This window comes from Epinephelus moara, chromosome 17 (genome assembly GCF_006386435.1).
Source record: "Epinephelus moara isolate mb chromosome 17, YSFRI_EMoa_1.0, whole genome shotgun sequence".
Classification (NCBI taxonomy): domain Eukaryota; kingdom Metazoa; phylum Chordata; class Actinopteri; order Perciformes; family Serranidae; genus Epinephelus; species Epinephelus moara.
This window is the reverse complement of record NC_065522.1, coordinates 34,072,380-34,091,550: the sequence shown is the minus strand read 5'-3', so window position 1 is coordinate 34,091,550 and position 19,171 is coordinate 34,072,380. Positions and strand designations below refer to the sequence as shown.

At 41.5% G+C, this 19,171-nt stretch overlaps 3 protein-coding genes across 3 annotated transcripts in view; 1 reads left to right on the top strand and 2 right to left on the bottom strand.

Moving 5' to 3' along the window:
• Positions 1-732: 732 nt before the first annotated feature.
• Positions 733-4,050, bottom strand: LOC126403851 (uncharacterized). Its single transcript, XM_050066664.1, has 5 exons — positions 3,824-4,050; positions 2,512-2,760; positions 2,201-2,266; positions 1,873-1,995; positions 733-1,656 (listed from the first exon to the last, which is right to left on the bottom strand). The coding sequence occupies exons 1-5, from the start codon at positions 4,005-4,007 to the stop codon at positions 1,556-1,558; spliced, it is 723 nt and encodes a 240-aa protein (XP_049922621.1). The 5' UTR covers positions 4,008-4,050; the 3' UTR covers positions 733-1,555.
• A 5,485-nt stretch (positions 4,051-9,535) lies between these two features.
• On the bottom strand, positions 9,536-13,573 carry LOC126403902 (butyrophilin subfamily 1 member A1-like). Its single transcript, XM_050066721.1, has 5 exons — positions 13,465-13,573; positions 11,558-11,935; positions 11,261-11,353; positions 10,977-11,080; positions 9,536-9,739 (listed from the first exon to the last, which is right to left on the bottom strand). Exons 1-5 carry the CDS (start codon positions 13,571-13,573, stop codon positions 9,698-9,700), a joined length of 726 nt encoding a protein of 241 aa, XP_049922678.1. The 3' UTR covers positions 9,536-9,697.
• Positions 13,574-14,876: 1,303 nt separating this feature from the next.
• The window catches only part of LOC126403844 (uncharacterized), a 6,330-nt gene continuing 2,035 nt past the window's right edge, over positions 14,877-19,171 (top strand). The window contains exons 1-4 of the mRNA XM_050066657.1: positions 14,877-14,913; positions 16,123-16,386; positions 17,101-17,349; positions 17,609-17,725. Coding sequence (XP_049922614.1) covers positions 14,883-14,913; positions 16,123-16,386; positions 17,101-17,349; positions 17,609-17,725 — 661 coding nt within the window. The 5' untranslated portion in view covers positions 14,877-14,882. The remainder of the gene's footprint in view (positions 14,914-16,122; positions 16,387-17,100; positions 17,350-17,608; positions 17,726-19,171) is intronic.

Below are 19,171 nucleotides of genomic sequence, written 5' to 3'. Positions count from 1 at the left end.
ACCTGGCATTGACTGCCACAAACGTGGCCAGAAAAGTGGCGGCATGGCGTGTTGCTAAAACAACACCTGCTTTTAAAGGCAGCAGCATGGCCTTCTTGGGAGCGCCACAGACTAAGCCGGAAGGGCTGCAGCGTGTCACTGAAAAAGAACCCGGCTTCAAGTGCTGTGAATGTGGTCAGAAAAGCGGCAGCAGAGCAGCAGCAGCGTGTTGCTAAAACAACACCCAGCTTTGAGTGTCACAAATGCAGCTGGAAAAGCAGTGGCATGTCTGTCTTTGAGTGCCACAAATGTATCCCACAGGGTTGCAGTGAGTGCATAAAAAACTACAAGCTTTGAGGAGAAAGGCAACAGCATTTCTGGCTTTGAGTGCCGGAAAGGCAGCGGCATTTTGCTGAAAATACACCCAGCTTTGAGTAGCACAAATGTTGCAACTGATGTTATTTGTTGGGTTTACATTTAGATTGGAGGAAAGCCTGTGTCGCACACAGAAGCTAACAGGTGCTGCAGCGGTGTATTTTGATGCTCTGGGAGTAAGACCAGGCTGACACCAAAGATCCAGGAAATAATTAAGATGGCCATCACGCTAAATTCAATCAGACTCTGACAGCTGGCCAAAAATTTTTTTTAAGTTTTTGATCTCAGATTACAGAAAATGCTGGCTAAAACAACTAAGTGCATTACAACTTAATTTATCATCATCCTGAAATCAACAGAAAAGAAAATTTTCATCAATGCTTTATTGGCACAGGCAAACAATTAACACGGTGCCACCCACTAGCACAGTCATCATCATCATCACTGATCCTATCACTCAAGGGTGATAAGCTAACCCTCCTCATTTTTTGATTTTTAAGCAGTATTGAGCCCATAATAACTGCTTAAAACAAATTCGAATGCACATGCTAAAAGAGAGCTACAAGTTTGCTTTCTGACAAAATATCCTTGTGTTCAAATACTGCAAATCCAAGGATAATTCTTAATCATACAGCAATTAAAAATATTACAATTAACAATCCTCTGCAGTGTATTAAAGGCCCAGTGTGTAGGATTTAGGGGGATATATTGGCTGAATTGGAATATAATATAATAAGTAGCTTTCTTTGGTGTATAATCACCTGAAAATAAGAATCTACAGAGATCACCATGTTGCACCGCCATGTTTCTACAGTAGAAGCCCAACACTGGCTTTAGATATGGTCATTCCCGTTGTCGCGTTTTTGCATCAGCCTGCATAGTTAAAAGCCCATCTGCACCGAGAGTGTCGTTAAAACATAGATTTTTTTAATGTGAAACTACTTTATTCAGTGTTTCTACTGGTTTAAATCGCCTGGTCCGTTTGTTTTGGAGAGGAAGAGACCTCTGTGGATGATTCAAGTCCTGGTAAAAACCTCCTGAACGATGAACACTGAAGGAATTCTAACCAGGAGACGTTTCAGCTGGCTGCAGTGTACAATCCTCACCACTAGATGCCACTAAATCTTACACACTGTTCCTTTAAATCCCTTCATTGTAAAAATAAGTGCAACTTCACTGTAACACACAGTCTCTGCAGAGCTCAGAGGTCATGCTCAGTGGTGGCATCAACATAGTCATTATCCAGTCCCTGTCCTCTTGCACTACGCTGTGGCATCTCCGTGGTGACGGCAAGTGTCTTTCCTGCAGATAAGTAAACAAGTCCTGATGGAGTTAAACAAAAAAAGGGCTACATCTGTAAAAATAATATACCTCAGTGTTAAATAAAAAAAGAAGCTGAAAGTGACAAATAAACACATATTCTAGGTAAAAAATATATTTTCCCCCATCTTCCAGTTAACATCCCCCACATCCCAGTTTACCTCCATCACCACAGTCACAGAGAAAGATGTGACTCACCTCTCACTCTGTCTCTGCATATGAGTCCCAGTAGGATGGTGGACAGCAGGTACGGAACTCCCACCACTACATGACATATCAGTCTGGAGACAGACAGGAGGGGAGCTGCAGGAGCACCAGGACCTGTTGGAGGTAAAACTCAGCATCAGTTTTATACATCAGCTCATGAAACATGTGTAACTCCTTCTCTATAATATTCATAAACACTGTATCTGCCACATGAGACAGGACGTGGACCATCTGTGTCTCTGTAAGGGGACATGTTGGCTGTATGAGCTGTATATAATGTTCAACAGGTTAGTTTCACCTCAGTGTTTCCTGCGCTCACCTTCTGTCACATTTCCAGTAAAGCCGTCAGATGGTGGACGCGACCTTTCTGTCTCTGTGGCTCCTTCTGTGTAAAACCACAAGTTGTTTCTGTCTCGTATAAATATCACAGTGTGCAGCAGTCTCACCAGAACAGTGACAAAGTAGAGACGTTTTCAGACAGGCTTTAAATATTGTGAACATTTCCTTTCACTGCTGTCAGGTGTACATGCATTATGAGTTGCAAAATGTGCACAATGTTGCAGACAAAGCATAAATTAAGCTGACATTAACACACAGTAATATTTCCCCATATTTCTGGCTTCAGCTCACCTCTGACAAAGAGCCAGCTCTCTACTGACTCCCCGACATCAGGGATCATGCACATGTAGAGGCCCTCATCAGACTTGGACACTGCAGGGATGGTCATCTGCCCTGTGATCGCTGCACCAACAACAGATCTGTTCTTTCGAAAGATGCTGGCTTGCTGGTCTGAGGAGTTGCTTTGGGTCCTGCAGCGCAGAGTCACAGATTGTCCCTCCGTCACAGGAAACACAGGACTCTCCAGGGCCACGTTACTGTCTTTGAAATGCACAAGAATTTCAGCTTATTAAGAAAAAAGTCTCCACTGATTGTTAACTTTGCAGAAATCCGAGGAAGAGACCTCTGTGGATAATTCCGCTTCTGGTAAAAACCTCCTGAACAATAAACCCTGAAGTAATCCTAACCAGGAGAAGTTTAAGCTGGTTGCAATTTGCAGTCCTCACCACTAGATTCCACTAAATCCCCTTAAATCTTTCACACTGGGCCTTTAAAGTAATAATTCATAAGATTCTAATGAAATCAAGCCCTTTTTTTGATCAACCATTTATGGTCTGCTTTTAAAAACATCTGTTATTACCTCTCTAATTCGTCAATGTTATTGTCGGTGGCGGAGTCCGCCATTCCCGCACTGGATTCAAAGTGCCTTAACATGCACAAGGCATTCAGGAAAATGATGCAGCTTGTCATCCAGCGATACTGTTTGTGATTTCATCTCTGATATCTGCTTCACTGCTCACTTTACAGCCATGTCAGAGCAGGATTAAGTTACTGCTAATGCTAACCCAACATTTCCTACTGCTGCTGCTGCCTCACATCGAAAGCATTCAACTGGGGTGGCTTTTGTTGTGAAGCAGTCACGGGAAATATGTGTTTGTTATTGCGGTCATTAATCAAAAACGTAGGCTAATTGTAAAATGAAAGAGAACCAGCAAGTAATTATGTCCTGTTTAGTGCTTGAACCCACAAGCTGTATAGCCTTTACGCTCAAGTGGATAGTTGATGGGCTGAAAAATGATCCCCATATTGCATTGTCCATATGTTCCATGTTGGCCCCGTGCCACATACCCACATGGGTGGTTTAATCCAAATGGGCTCCGGATGAGATGCCCATTTTGGGTCCATATCCACTTGGTACCCAGATAGCCCGAGTATAACCCATGTGCAGCCCACTTGGGTAAACCCATCTATGTGAGAAATTGGCATGGAGCAAACATGGAACCAGTGAACAATCCCATATAGGGCCCACCCACTACCCACATGGGCCCCACACACAAATGCTGGCTAAGGACAAACATCCATCTGCCTCCTGTGATGAACTAACCAGTGACGGTGATGTTGGCAGCTGGACTTCTCTCTCCTGAAGTGGACTCACACCAGTACTCTCCACTGTTCCAGTGGTAGGCTTCCTTGATGACACAGGTGGAAGCCTCCAGTTTGCCCCAGTCACGTCCACACTCTGAGACCCCTCGGACTGTTTTGGCCTTCACTCTCCATACTGACGACATTTCACAGCTCAGAGTGAAAGTCTCGTACTTAAAGATCTGAGGTCTGTTTGGAGAGACTGAGAGGGTGGCTGCAGAGAGGACAAACAACAAACTACTCAGCTCCACCTCTTAAAGCTGAATTTACCTCGAAAAGACACCAAACACTTTCATCTGAATCAAAGTGTTTGTTATTGTAGTCGGTACGGTCTTTTAACGTTTTTTTGCAATGCTTAAGGAACTTTGTACCATAAAAGGACTTTTTTCAGTAGGTGCAGATTCAAGGGTCATGCTAATTGTTCCTGTATTGTAACATATGCAATGTTTTTTAAGTTTTTAAGCATTAAAAATGTAATATTTACGAAATAGGATGAAAGTCATGCCTGAATTTTCATACTTAGAGCAAAAAATCTTGAAGAGATGTTTACCCCTTAGAGGTCCTCATATGCTGCAGATGATCCATTGAAGTACCTCATATCACAATCCATCATTCAGTACATTAATTATCCTCTTAATACATCATTGTTATGGATAAATTATTGGAATTTAAAGGTTAAAAGTTAATGCATCCAGTTTCACAATGATGAAAAACAGCTGCTGCTTTTAAACTGGGTTCTTAGTTGTTAGGGTTCTCATAGGTACATGAGGTAAGCATTACAGGGGAAGAACATCGAGGGGAATGTCGTTAACAAGGCCTACAGTGAGACGGTAATATCAGACTATCATGTTTGTAGACAAGTAAGCTTGCTAACAGGTTAAACTCTAGCCTAGAGTTTCTGCATTATAAAAAAATGACTTAGAAGTGCACTAAGGTACAAGTAAAGTTACTCACAGAGAGCGAGGAGGAAACCTGTGAGCGCCATCCTGTCCAGATGCTGACTGACTGCCAGACCTTATAAAGAAGCATCATAATGATGGTTATTAATAAGTAACGTGTGGTTGTATTGGCCTTAACGCTCTAAAAGTGAGTGAGCTTTGAACACCACGTGATCTCTGTACATAAGAGCAGAATAACTACATCCTCTCTATACCGTCTCTGTGGTTACATGTTTTCAGAAAAACACACACACACATCACATCTCACATCTCTATCTTGAGTCATGGCCCAAAAAAGCAGCACAGTTGTTTGTATGTTACAGAGACATTTTATTAACATTCAAAGAAAAATGAACTAAAAGAAAAAATGATGAAAGCAAAACATGTGAGACACTCTTTTCTCATTGTTCCACAGCTTAAAATTAGTTTAATTTAAGATTATTTATGCACAGTGTAAAAATAAGGAGGACCCAACAGTGAGCCCTGTGGCACCCCCTTGTGGATGGTTAAAATCTCAGCAGAAGGACCACAAGCACCCAACATAAATGTCCTCAGTCTCCCTCTTCAACCTTCTGCATTGCTCCATCCATCCACCAGAGGCCCCCAGACTTCCCCACCTGTCTCAGTGTCCTGTCAGTCCAGATCCAGCCACTCCCCTCTGACCTTCCCCACCCACTCACTCACCTGCTCCCCATACTCCTCATCAGTCATTTTCACTCACACTTGCTCTGATTTGGTTGCTCTGCACCTCTGCCTTCATGCCTCTGTTACCTGTTACCCCAAACTTAATCATTATCTGGACGTACACCTGCCTGTCTGACTGCACCTTTTTCTTTTTTACCTGTGGTCTCTCAGTTACTGCTGCCTGGACTTTCTGCTCATACCAGTAAGCCAGTAACTCTTCAGTGTTCACAACACAAAACAATATTACACATTTCTTAAATGTAATGCTCAGCAGACTTGGAGGCCTGCTGTTCATTGACCTTTGCCTCAGCATCAGTCACCACTTTGGCAGCTGCAGTACACACGCTGTAAATATGTTTTTGACAAAACCCTGAATAACACCTTGATGGAATCTCAGTTTCATGTTTTAACTTGGCACAAATAAAACCCTGCTTAGTCAGAGTTGACAACTCTGATACTGTGATACTGACCTTCGTCCACAAGATGGCAGCACAGCATGAAAAAGTCAACTAATCAGCCTCCAGCAAATCACCAGTCACATGACTTAACAGTCCTGATACTGTCATTAATATGCTGCCCAGTGAATATCGACAATTTATATTAATAGAATATGATTATTATTATTAGTAGTAGTAGTAATAGAAGTAGTACATGATCATAGGAATACTAGATTTAGAATGTGGTTTTTCAAACTTATATTTACTTTTTTAAAAACTCATTTTAGTATAATTATTTTAAAATTATGCATGATCAATTTTCAATTTATCTTTTTTACCCCCTGCAGTTCTCCAAAGTACCCTATAAGAAACACTTTAATATGTAATACAATCTTCCTTCCACATTATTTTGAAATTGTGAAAAAGACTATTGCCATTTAAATTAATGATTGTTATCACATGTAAAATTAAAACATAGTGGTGTGTGTACAGTGTTTTTACAACTGAAGAAAATTAAAAAAAACACATGAGATACAACTGTATTTATTTAGAAAGTGCAGTAGTCAGAACAAGATAATGCTACAGATATTTAATGCTAATTAGCATTAGCTTACCAGCTTATACATTTATTAGGATCCCCATTATCATTAGCATTGCAGCAGCATTTCATCCCGGGGTCCATAAAACAGAACACTTCATAGTGACAATACAGCAATTCAATAAACAGAATATATGACACAGTCCGTTACACTTTAGTATCTCCAACAGGTTGTACATCATTATACTGTCCATTCTGCTCCAGTATTCAATACAATAATGAAAATATATGAAAATGGTCTGTCGCTCTACTATTAATACAATAATTAAAATACATTAAGACAGTCTTTGTTACAACACTGTCTTCAACATATTGTAAATCATAATACTGTACCTTTCACTCCAGTATTCAATACAACAACAAAAATGTTCAATTCACTTCAGTGTTCAATACAATAATCAAAGTAGCTGTAGTAGTAGTTAACCTTAATATTCAGTACAATAAATCTTATCTTATAATCAAAATCATGAAGATAGTCTGATTCACTTGAGTATCTCCAACACATTGTACATCATAATACTGTCTAATCCACTCCGGTATTCAATACAATAAACAAATTACATGAAGATAGTCTGTGTCACTCCACTATCTCCAACAGAGTGTAAATCATAATACTGTTCGTTCAACGCCAGTATTCAATACAATAATCCAAAGACATTAAAGAAGTATGTTTCACTCCAGTATCTCTGTCACTTACACTCCAATATTCAATACAATGGTCAGAATAACAGTGTGTAAATAATGACACTGTCTCTTTAACCCTATTCATTCAATACGGTAATCAAAATACTTAAATAGTCCCTTTAACCCAGCATTAAAGACAATGTCCCAGTTACTTGAAAATAGTCTGTTTCATTCCAGTACTCAATACAATAATCAAATAATAAACATGAAGATAGACTGTTTGACTCCAGTATCTCCAATAGACTGTAAATCATAATACTGTCACTTACTCTCCAGTATCAATACAGTAATTGAAATACATGGGAAAAGTCTGTTTTACCCCAGTACCTTGAGCACATTGTAAATCATAATACTGTCCACTTCAGTATTCAATACAATATTCAAAATATATTAAGATAGTTTGTGTCACTCCAACAGAGTGTAAATCATGATAATGTCTCTTAAACCCTATTATTCAATACAGTTATCAAAGTATATAAAGATAGTCCCTTTACCTTTATCAAAATACTCAAAAATAGTCCCTTTATCCCACAGTCCATGAAGAAAGTCTGTTTCATATCAGTATCTCCGACACATTGTACATCATAATACTGTCCCTTTAACTCCAGTATTCAATACAATAATAAAAATACATGAAATAGTCTGTTTCACTCCAGTGTTCCTGGTCCACAAACTCAGACAGACCCTCCAGAGCCCCACGACACATTAATATAATCAAACCAACAGTTGTCCTTAATTTGTTTAAAACTTAGCCAAACTAGTTTTGATATCGTTTCAATGTTTCTATCACAAGATGCAGTTTAACTAAAATTTAAATAGGATTACTGTTCTCTTGCGCAAAATGTCACAGGAGTAAAATTCAATACAAAGCTCAGTACTTGATCCTTCGTTTGACTTTACTTTTGGTAATGTAACATTTCTGTCTATAGTCTTGCAGAGTGGTCATGTCTATCTAAACTAAACGGTGAATTCTTTTATAAAATAAACAACGGAAATATTTCTTATAAATACAAGTAATTAAGAGAGTTCTTAACAATAACCAAGCCACACAGTTATGCACTGCAACAAGATTTTTATATATGTGCTGCTCTGTTTTGTACCATTTGTATTTTCTGTATCTTATCTATTGTGGCATTGATCATATTGCTGGGCAATAGTCATGACTGGACAATATTAAAAATGGAATCACCTTTCCAGTTGAGTATTGTGTTGAACATTTTGCACAACAGAAATACTATTTCCTATCTTTACTAATTAATTCAGGAGCCTGGCATCTTGCACGTGGTTGATAGATACATTATGTGTACAAAAAATTATATCTGGATTTCTACTAAAAGTCAGCAGCAGATGCCAAAGAATACCTGACATGTAATATGTAGATGTGAAAGTCCACAGACAAAGCAGCGATATGTGATGACTTGGGATGAGAACATGTTGACTGTTCCAGTTCCTTGTCTAACTGTGGTGTTCAGACCAACCTGATAATAAACTTCTTCAGTGGTGCGTGTTTTTCCACTAATGGCATAAAGATTTCACCAAATTTCACCTCTTAGGGTCTTTTTCAGCACCAAAATATTTGATCGACACACATTTTTCAAATTTCATTTATCTTGATTAAACTCTAATAAATAAGATCTCTTAAAGATGACTTTAGTTCAGGCTAGGGGCCAAAATGAGAACATGCAGTAGATAACTATAGATGATGAACACTGTCTGCACTCACTGGTGCAGTTTACTGTAACTATAAACTACTTATTTGTTTGTCATGTAGCAGCAGGAAGTGCAGGCAGTGTTCAGGCATGACACTGTACCTCTATGAGCTAGTGAGCATACAGCAAGAGGTGGAAACAATACTATGATTAACTTTCATTTTGTGGGTTTACAGCTTGTAAGTGTTGCAAACATCGCAGTGCAGGTTGTGTTTGTATGGTTGTGATATTGGTTCAGATTGTATTTTGTTTACTTGCTGCACAGAGCCATTGAACCAAATCAGCAATGAAAATGGAATGAGAGCCACTCCCAGTTCAGCACTGTGCAGGTCGGGCGAGTTTCTGTCTGCCCTGGCATAAAGAAAACACCTGTCACCTGGCTGACACATCACATGTCTTTTCTGTCGATAGTCTCTTCCAATCAGGTTGCACTTGTTCACTGCACTGCCCAGTATTTGGGTCCTGGCTCCAAGTGACAAACATTATGCAGAGATTAAAAGTGGACCTCAAGGCTTCACATCTGCTTCATTATAAACAAATAGTCTGAGGCGTCATCACCTTGAAACATTCAGGTGTTCAGCTGTCTGAACAGAGGGTGTAGGATGAAGAAGGTCATCGGTTTAAAGGGTCATTCAAAGCTGAAAACCTTGCTTCTTCTGTGTCCAACTGTGGCTGCAAGGGTTGTTGGTTTGAATCCTAAAACTTACCAAGGAGATCCAGGAGAGGAACATGTGTGACACTCATCTCCATTAACAGTATTTGCCGGGGTGCTCTTGAGCAAGGCCTCTAAAGTGGAAGGAGTTTGTCTGGAATGTCACACTCTGTAAACTGAGAAAAGAATAAACACAAGATTTATGATAATGTGAACGAGTAAGATTTGTATCCATTATCCATCTGTAACACATCATCTGCACCCAGCTGCATAAACCGTACTTCTTTTCCCTCACACAGACTGATAATTAAAAAGGAAGAATGTGCGGTTGGAATGTGCGCACCTCACACCCTCTTCAGAGCGGGCGTTCACACTGTTTTAGCTGAGACAGCTGCAGGTGATTAGTAGCAAATTAAATTTGAGAGACGGAAAACATTGTTTTTAGGCTGTTTGCCAGTTTCACTCATTGTATTATTATTTTTGCAGGCTGCACGGTGTTCTGTGAAATGTCAATCAAAGGCACATTTATAAACTTAATTTTGAATGGTGCCCATGTGCCCAGATTTATAAAGCAGAATCGGGCATACACATGACTTTATTCATCTCACGAAAAGAATGCATATGTATATTTCTGTCTTTATGCATACACACAGTTTTAGTCATGAATCCACAAAGAGTTTTTTGCATCTGGCCCCTGCTGATTAAAAACCAAATTATTCAGCTCTGATATTGTTTACACTAAAATTATCAATGATACATTGGTTTACTTTATTTGTCCAGCACTTGACCTTTGAGAAAATACAATGAATCAGGTTTAAAGTCCCTGACACACCAAGCCAATGGTTGGCCTTCCGTCAAAGTTGGGCCATTGGTGAGCGTTAGCCACCCTCGTCGGTCCCTATCTGCTTCTTTGGGGGTGGTTCAACACGGCGGAACCCGTTGGTGAGTGAAATCACACTGACTGGCAGTTCAGCTCAGCACACAAGAAGAGAAACATAAGTGAGGAAAGTAAACAAAGCGCTAAAGTCCTGAGGGAGTGAGACAAAAACAAATTTGTTCCATGAGGTCAGATTATTTTTCTCTTTAGCAGGAATGTTTCCTGATGCTTTGTGTTATTGTTCAGTGGCGCACGGTAAATATACTCTGTTCTTCCAGCATTGGATTGTGTTGTTAATGTGCTAACTGGCTAACTAGCATCAAGATGGTCGTCTGGTAAGGATTACAGACTACCGCCGTCTGTTGGTATAGAGAGTTATTTCCTCTGACGCAGGTGCAGAACATACATGCTGGTTTGTCGTCAGCTGTAGTCTTTGCGATGTGTTCATGTGCAACTTTTTTGGTGAGACACGGCAACATCAGGCGACGCAGCAAGGGGCCTTCGTCGCTACTAGTTCTCTGAAGGGTCTGACTTACATCTTGTTTGTGACACTTCCATTTGATGTAATATCCACCTCCGATTATTAGCAAGACACAGAAAAGCACAGGTGGGATCAGTCTGCGTGGACAGGGCCGACCACCTGATGGAAACACACGGACATGATTTAGTTTTTAATCAGACAAAATCAAAAACACTGACGTTCTTGTGAAGGATAACAACAAAAGCACCTAATTTCCAAATGTGTGCAGGAACTCTAGATTCAGCTGATATTTTTAAAGTCAGTGTTGTTCTCCTCAAACTGTAGCAATCGTTTTCTCACCTGTAATGGCCGTCTCGTTCTTCGATTGTGGGGTTTGAATGATTGTGGGATGGGTTGGCGTCTCTGTTGTCCTGATTTCAACATGCTTTGTTTCTGAAAAAACATTTTTTAAAATGACAAGCTGCAAAGTTTGAACAGGAAACTATGGTATTTTTACTGTGACAATATCTCAGCAGATTTTCAGTAACATTTGAAATGTTCTCCATCAGCTGAAGCTGGATAATTGATTATACATCAATAACATGTGTAGTCTTTTAAAGTTTAAAGGTAAACCCTTTTGAGCAGAAACCATCTCACCAACAATGAACTTGATCACTGTCGCCCTCACTCGGCTCTGTAACTGCGGGAGGAAACATCTGTACCTTCCCTGGTCAGAGAGCTTCACCTTCAGGATCTTGAGAGACATATTGCCGTGTTTCAGGCTGTCTGTGAACAACGTCGTCCTCCCAGCGTACAATGACATCTTCATGCCCTCCTCATCGTGGTTGTCATGGTAGCGGTGGACATACTTGTACTCACTCAGCGGGTCTCCAGGATCAGGCGGGACATCGGGCCTCCACCACTCCACCGTCAGCTTCTCCAAGTTGAGCCGAGGCTCCACATGACACGGCAGAATTACATCATCACCCAGAGCACCCAAGACTGGCTGAGGTGAACCAATCACCTGCGGCTGACCTGGAAGACGGAGGGAAATTTAAATCATCTGAACAGAGTCACAGATTAGCTTCAATGTGTCTCTCAAGAATAAGACAACAGCATGTTACCTGGCATCATTGATTTAATTCACAAACTGCACCCATGGATGCATCACAAGTCAATAGGCCCCTGGGCACAGGCATGTAACCCCTTTCACAGTGGAAAGTTGCTGTGTTTATTTTCTTGATCACTTATGGCACCTTATATAACAGTCACTTAAACGTTTTTTAACAGGATCACCACAACTGCTATAGGTCCGTAAGCACAAAAACACATTAGGCTGATTGGCCCAGTAGTATGTGAGATTGGCTGCAGACAGACAGACAATTACACGCACACACCCACAGTTACACCCAAACCCAGGGTTACGCCTGGCAGAGATAATAACAGTCTCATATTGGTCTGCAGTAGCTCTCTTCAGCCCATTCTCATTCCCAGGTTCTCAAATACCAACATATTCTCATGACCTTCGGTGTCTCATATTGACGCGAAAGGCACCTTTTAGCACCTAACCTGCAGCTAAGGACAACAGGGGGCGCACACTCTACCAAGTGAACTGTCTGTGGCCCTGTAAATGTTGTTTTAATGTAAAGTTACGTAACTTACGTTCATATGTTCCGTGTAAAACCAGAATTCAGTGTTGTTTAAATGTAATGTTATGTAAGTTACACACAGTTGTTGCACACTGACATCACTCATGGGAGGGATTTACATCACGTCACATTCCATTTCTTAACAAACGTTCTTATTTTTGCCCAAAACATGATCTTTTTTTCCAAACCTAACTGAATTGTTTTGTCGCCGAAACCTAACTGTAACCATTTCACATCACCCACGTGTTGAAATGTGTTTCAACTGTGTGACGCCAAAGGGTTCCCTGTGCATCGCTATCACACACCGAGGGGTGTCAGTATTTGATGACCTATGAGAACAGGTTGCTCAGTCTGTTGGGTCTTGCTTAGGAAATGGAGGGATACCAGTTCAAGCTCCTGCAAGGATCAGGTATGGAGTGTGGAAGCTGGAGAGGTGCTCATTTGCCTCCTGGGCACTGCCGAGGTGCCCTTGAGCAAGGCACCAAACCCCCAACTACTCAAGGTAGCCCCCCTCACTCCGACATATCTCCACACATACTGCATGTGTACAGGTCCTGGTTGAAAATAAATAAATAAAGCTCATACTGAACTAATACCTCACAGACACTGTTGTCACTCATACACACAAAAAGGCACAAGCCGACCTCTCTGTGTGAAAGATGGAATATCTTCTCCCCATGTCCGCGGGTGTTTCTCACAGTCCAAAAACATGCAGGTTAGATACTGCGCACAACTGCAGAGCAACAATTAACTACAACTGTCAAAGAGTCTAGTACGAATAAAAACTGTAGTCAACAGAGTAGTAGGATGAAAGTACTTCAATAAGCAACAGTACCTGAGTTACTTTACTTTGTGACATTCCTTCATTAACTACCAGTCAGTAAAATTTACCAAAAATTTTTTTTACATGCTTACCGTCAACAGGAAAGTAGGTGACCAGAATTAAAAAGACGATAAAAGTCACGCGTACATTTAAAGTAAAAGCCCAAAGTGAAAAAGTGTCAGTCAGCTCTTTAAAGTTCATTTCAAAGTGGTAGCTCCGAGAGAATCGATACTGCACTGACGCTAAATGAAATGAGTCAGCATAAATGCTCCCACTGCATGATGTAACCAGTGTTCTGCAGGTTGTTCTGCAGGGTGTGATTGAGACATAGAAATAGACAAAGTGGAGTGACAAGTTTGTTCTAGATCTGTTTGCGTGTTTAGGCAGGCTGCGCTGTCTGAAATCAGAGCTGTGCATCAAACTCAAGCAAAAGCAAAACAGACGTTTTGCATGTATGACCATTCATTTTACAAATTTGTGACCCTTGACCCATGACCATTTCCTGCTAGTGATTTTATTTTAGCTGAAGCAGATTTAAAATTGGCCTCAATATGTGCCCTTTACTGTGGAGCAAATCTGGACCGTCATTCCTTTCAGGTGTTTGCGATGCACCTTAGGGTGGCACAGATCGTGTGGCTGTGACTCTATTTTTTAGCACACCTGTTCATCTGTTAATGTGATGCACCTTACTTTAACAGGTGCTGGCTGCACTGGCCAGACTTCAGATGCTCATAAGATAGGATAATCCTTTGTTCATCCCACAGCGGGGAAATTAAATCATTACAGCAGCAAAAGGGATAGTGCAAACAGGAAGCATCAGTTAAAAAAACACACAAAGCAATAACATAAGTACACACCTGGTGGGGGTGGTGTGTGTTCTTCAAGCTCGGGTCCTCTACCAGAGGCCTGGGAGTTTGAGGGTTCTGTGCAGTATCTTAGCTGTTCCTAGGACTGCACTCTTCTGGACAGAGACCTCAGATGTTGTACCTGGAGTCTGTCGGAGCCACTCTCCCAGTTTGGGGGCCACAGTCCCGAGTGCTCCCTACTACCACTGGCACCACTTTTGACCTTACCTTCCACATCTGTTTCAACTGTTTCCTCAGCTCCTGGTACTTCTCAGCCATTGATGTTACTGTCGGCTGGTACTGCCACATCTGCCACAACTGCCTTCCTCTGCTCCTTGTCAACCACTACTGTGTCTGGTTGGTTAGCCAGCAGCTGCTTGTCAGTCTGGATCTTAGCCCCGTTGTTCTCTTCCACTTTCGGTGGTGTGTCCCATTAGGGCTGAAAGACTTCTAGTCCATACTTGGCACAGATGGTCCTGGAACATTTATACTGAGGGCTGGAGTTGCAAATGCCTACATCTGAGGCAGTATGCTGCTTATGTCTTCACACATTTGCACCACGAGTTTATCATTGCAACAGGAAGTTGTGGCCTCTGAAGTCAGATGTGTGGTTCAGTCCCTCGCACTGCCTTTTAGTCAGTCAGTTGACCAAACAGCCAAGCAGCATGGCGATCACAACTCTTTGTGCTGTCGTTGGTGAGTACTGTATATTTGTGTGTATTTAACCTGCACTCATAACTCATTACTCAAGAATGTGTCGAATCTGTCCTTAAATTATGAATAAAGCCTGGTCTGTGATGATATCACATCAAGTTTTATTTTAGTATCAACAAAACGATGCTTGCTACTTTGTTTTTACTCAGTTATACTTTATCGTAGAGCTGAAACAAGCGATTAATCAGTTGGTTTGGCAGAAAAACAAAAAACAACTATTTGATAATGTATGAATGATATAAGTCATTTTTTCTAGGCGGATTACTAGAATTCTGCTTTTCTTACATTTCACATTGTAAACTGAGCAAGTTTGTTTTTTTTAGACGGTTGTTTGATTTTCTTTGGTCGCATATACTTTCTAAACTGTTGCATCCTGCAGCTACAGAGGTTTGAAGAGGCACATGGCAGGAAAAGTGGATTTAGTTTTACCTTCTTCCTACTGTAGACGGGTTGCCAGTACTTGTTAGGTATTGAATTGAATAAAAAATATTTCACAGCTTCCAGTCAGCCCCAACAATGAATGTTCTTGCTCTCTAAACGTTGTGTTTTCACATGAAGGTTGCAGAGAAGCAGGAAGCTTTGAGTGTCTTGAACCGGCTCTATACGCTGCATTTCCGCTGCAGGGTACAGCGCAGCTCTACTCAACTTGACTCAGTGGTTTTTTTTTTCAGTTAGCAAAAGTTGCAGAAAGTACCTGGTACCTCCTCAAACGAGGTTCCTAGTGAGCTGATCCAATACCAAAAGGTGGTGTTAAAACAGCCAAGCTACCATCAATAGCAGCTGCAATTTTTCATTAATTCGACCCAGATTTTAATAAATGTCAGCCGCAGAACTACGCTGTACACTATGCTGTACAATAGCTGAAGTGTTTACTTTCCCCTGTTTAGTTGCTCATAAAAGGAAGGCACTTTTACGTGTTTTTCCGATCTGATAATCCTGCCTAGTAAGGGGGTACTCTCTGCAGAGGAAAACAATTTAAAAAAAAGGCATGGTACCAAAGGTGAGTTGACTGGAGTCAAACCAAGCAGTGGAAGTTGGGCATTATAGTTCAAAATAACATGGTCAAGCAAGAAAATGTGAAGAAGGTGGTGATCTTGCAGAGTGTCCACACATCAGTCAAGTTTTCCTGCTTGTTTACTAATGTAAGAATTTAAAGTTTTCTCTTGAGATGCTTTCGTTTGTTCCTTGCAGCTGTTCTGAGAGTCCTTCCCAACAGATCCCAGTTCTTCCAGTACGAGTCCATCTCTCTGAGCTGTGAGCAGCAGGGAAACTCTTCTGACTGGAGAGTTAAGAGGAACACAACCACAATCATAAACCAAGAGCATTCAACATCCTGGAATAGTATAAATGAGTCCTGTCGCTTCATTGATGACCTTTACCCATTGGACACTGGAGTGTACTGGTGTGAGTCTTCAGCAGGAGAGTGCAGCAACACCGTCAACATCTTTGTGACCGGTGGGTTTAACAGAAAAACAAGTTGATGTCACCACAGCTAGCGGAGGCTTACACTTTCTTGGACTTAAAATTCATATTCCTACGTTATTCAAATGCTTTTAACAGGTGGACCATAACATGATGTTGTTGTAAGGCCACAAAAAGTCTAAACACAACTGTACCATGACTTTTGCTTGTTTGTTTGGTCACACTGTGTGCGACAGCATCAACCTGTTGGCGTCAAATTACTGACACAAAACCAGTGGTGTAGTGGAGGGTATACTCAGGTATACCCACTTCTTTTTCTATCCAGTTACAGTATACCCACCTATCAGCTAAAAAGCTTTGTAATACATTGGAGAGTATGCCCACTTCCTCATCGGTAACCTACCGACGTACCTAGTAGTACACCCACCTCATCAATTACCACTACACCACTGCACAAAATATATTTTATAAATGATCATCTGAACAAGCAGAGAGGCGACTTCTGGCTTCCCTTTCATGCAACATGTAACTTCAAGGTGCACAGAGAAGGGACAAGTCTGAAGCAGTGAAACTCGTGCGACCAGTGCTTTTCGGTTTCCAGCCCTCATAAAGATCTCTGCGACCACAAGCCAAAACACGTCGGTCTCACAATAAAGTTGCTCTTTTTCCTGAAAAGGAGTTGCTGGAGATCTTCAAACGATCATGAGTTGACATACTAAACTATCCTCTTGTCTTTCTGCCGCCCAGCTGGTTCAGTGATCCTGGACAGTCCAGCCCTTCCTGTGATGGAGGGAGACACTGTGACTCTGAGCTGCAGAACCAAGACGACTTCCTCCTCTAGTCTCACAGCTGACTTCTATAAAGATGGGCTTCTCATCGCGAGCAGCTCTACAGGAAACATGACCATGCACAGTGTTTCTGTATCTGATGAAGGATTCTATAAGTGCAGCGTCTCTGGATTTGGAGAATCACCAGACAGCTGGCTGGCTGTCAGAGGTGAGGGACGCCTGAACGTTTTTTAACAATTTCATTAAGTGTTGTCTTTCCAAGATGGACAAAAACATTCACCTTTAAGAGTTCATTTTTATAATCAAATAAAAATCATCCTCCCCTACTTTGGTAACTGCTGGTTTGCTATCTTAGCACGAGTCTGATGAGATGATTGATAAATGTAATCTGTAGCTGTGTGTGCCTCCAGTGCAGACAGAACTATTGCATATTTGCATCAAGGTCAACCTGTGGTATTTCTGTTTAGAAGCAAGGCGTCCTGAGCTGCCTGTCCACATCCTCACACACATTGAACTTCCTGTGGTGGGCGCCTGCCTCTCGCTGGTCTGTGTGACACTGCTCTGCCTTTGGAGGAGCAGCAAAGGTCAGCCTGTTTTCATGTCAGTAAAATGACACTCTTCTTTAAAGAACTGTAAATAGATAAGTAAATAAACCGTGAGATTTAATTTAAGGAGTAGAACAATTAAAAAACAGTCCCAGATGAACTCCCAGTTCAAGCAGACTGTGGTTCTTTAACAGTGTGTATAATTTAAGGAATTTAGTGGATTTCAAACAGCTGAAACTTTTAACTCCCTGATGAAACTCCTGCGGTGTTCTTTGTGCAGGAGGTTTCGACCGCATGTGATGTCTTCAAATTATGTCATGATGAATATCTTGAGGCATAAAAACTACTTGGTTAGGTTTGAAAAAGATCATGTCTTTGGTAAAATAACTATGCCTAAGCACTTGTAAAGTGACATATGTCACATAACATGATGTTACTTCATAGAGGATGTAACTACATTAAGTTAATAGAGGGCCACACTGACTTTTTGCTTCACACAGGACACAAACAGTGGCATCCTGGATCAAAGTCCGGTGCTTGTTGATCCATTTTGCTCCCTGACCTCCCTATGCCGATTTTCTTGCTCTTTATTCTACCAGTAGGGTCGTAATATCAACCATTGCTGATTTCGTGGTCATTTGTGTGTACACCATGACACTGAAGCCTAACTTAACACTGGCCCTGTTTCCGTGGTGGTGACCAACCTGGTCTCATTCCAAAGTCGTCACATGTAGCTGCTTTGCAGTAGGTATCCTTCTGCGTCTGCTGTTTATGTTCCACAATGACCAAACCAACACCATGACATCAACAAAAACATGGCTAGGTTTTAGAAAAATAAACACCATGGTTTGGTTCTACATCCATCCAGGAAGTGAACACCGGCCTCCCAGGTAAAAGTCTGGGGTTTGTTTGACCAATCCACCACCCATCCACCACCCACTCTACATGGACTTTCCTGCTCGGGCGGCAGTACCTCAGTCCATAGGGACTTGGGTTAGGAACCGAAGGTCCCGTCCAGACCAAATATGGAGAGTGGACTGGTAGCTGGAGAGGTGCCAGTTCACCTCCTGGGCACTGCTGAGGTGCCCTTGAGCAAGGTACCGCACTTAGTGTGTGTGTGTTCGGACCTTTGTGTAATTGATTGACAACGGAGTGAAAAGTATATAAAATAAAAAATTCTTTTTGTCATTATTGGTAGCATTTCTGCTGTCCACCGGCGTATCATACCACCAAGACAGGTGCCGTCCAGCCGACCAGCATCGAATCATAACATCACAAAAGGTTTTGTCCGACCGTGTTACACACTGAGTGTGTCATATAGGGTGACCATATTCATTCATTCATTCATTCATCTTCTAACTGCTTCATTCTCTTGAGGGTCGCGGGGGGGCTGGAGCCTATCCCAGCTGACATCGGGCGAGAGGCAGGGTACACCCTGGACAGGTCACCAGACTATTGCAGGGCTGACACATAGAGACAGACAAC

Coding starts and splice junctions, on each gene's coding strand:
- LOC126403902 (XM_050066721.1), bottom strand. CDS start 13,573: ATGAACTTTAAAGAGCTGACTGACACTTTTTCACTTTGGGCTTTTACT. Junction 11,354..11,557: donor AGTGATCAAGTTCATTGTTG/GTGAGATGGTTT, acceptor ATGTTTTTTCAG/AAACAAAGCATGTTGAAATC. Junction 9,740..10,976: donor GGAAGTGTCACAAACAAGAT/GTAAGTCAGACC, acceptor TTCTTTTCTCAG/TTTACAGAGTGTGACATTCC.
- LOC126403851 (XM_050066664.1), bottom strand. CDS start 4,007: ATGTCGTCAGTATGGAGAGTGAAGGCCAAAACAGTCCGAGGGGTCTCA. Junction 2,267..2,511: donor GAGCTGGCTCTTTGTCAGAG/GTGAGCTGAAGC, acceptor GGTTTTACACAG/AAGGAGCCACAGAGACAGAA. Junction 1,657..1,872: donor ATGCAGAGACAGAGTGAGAG/GTGAGTCACATC, acceptor ACTTATCTGCAG/GAAAGACACTTGCCGTCACC.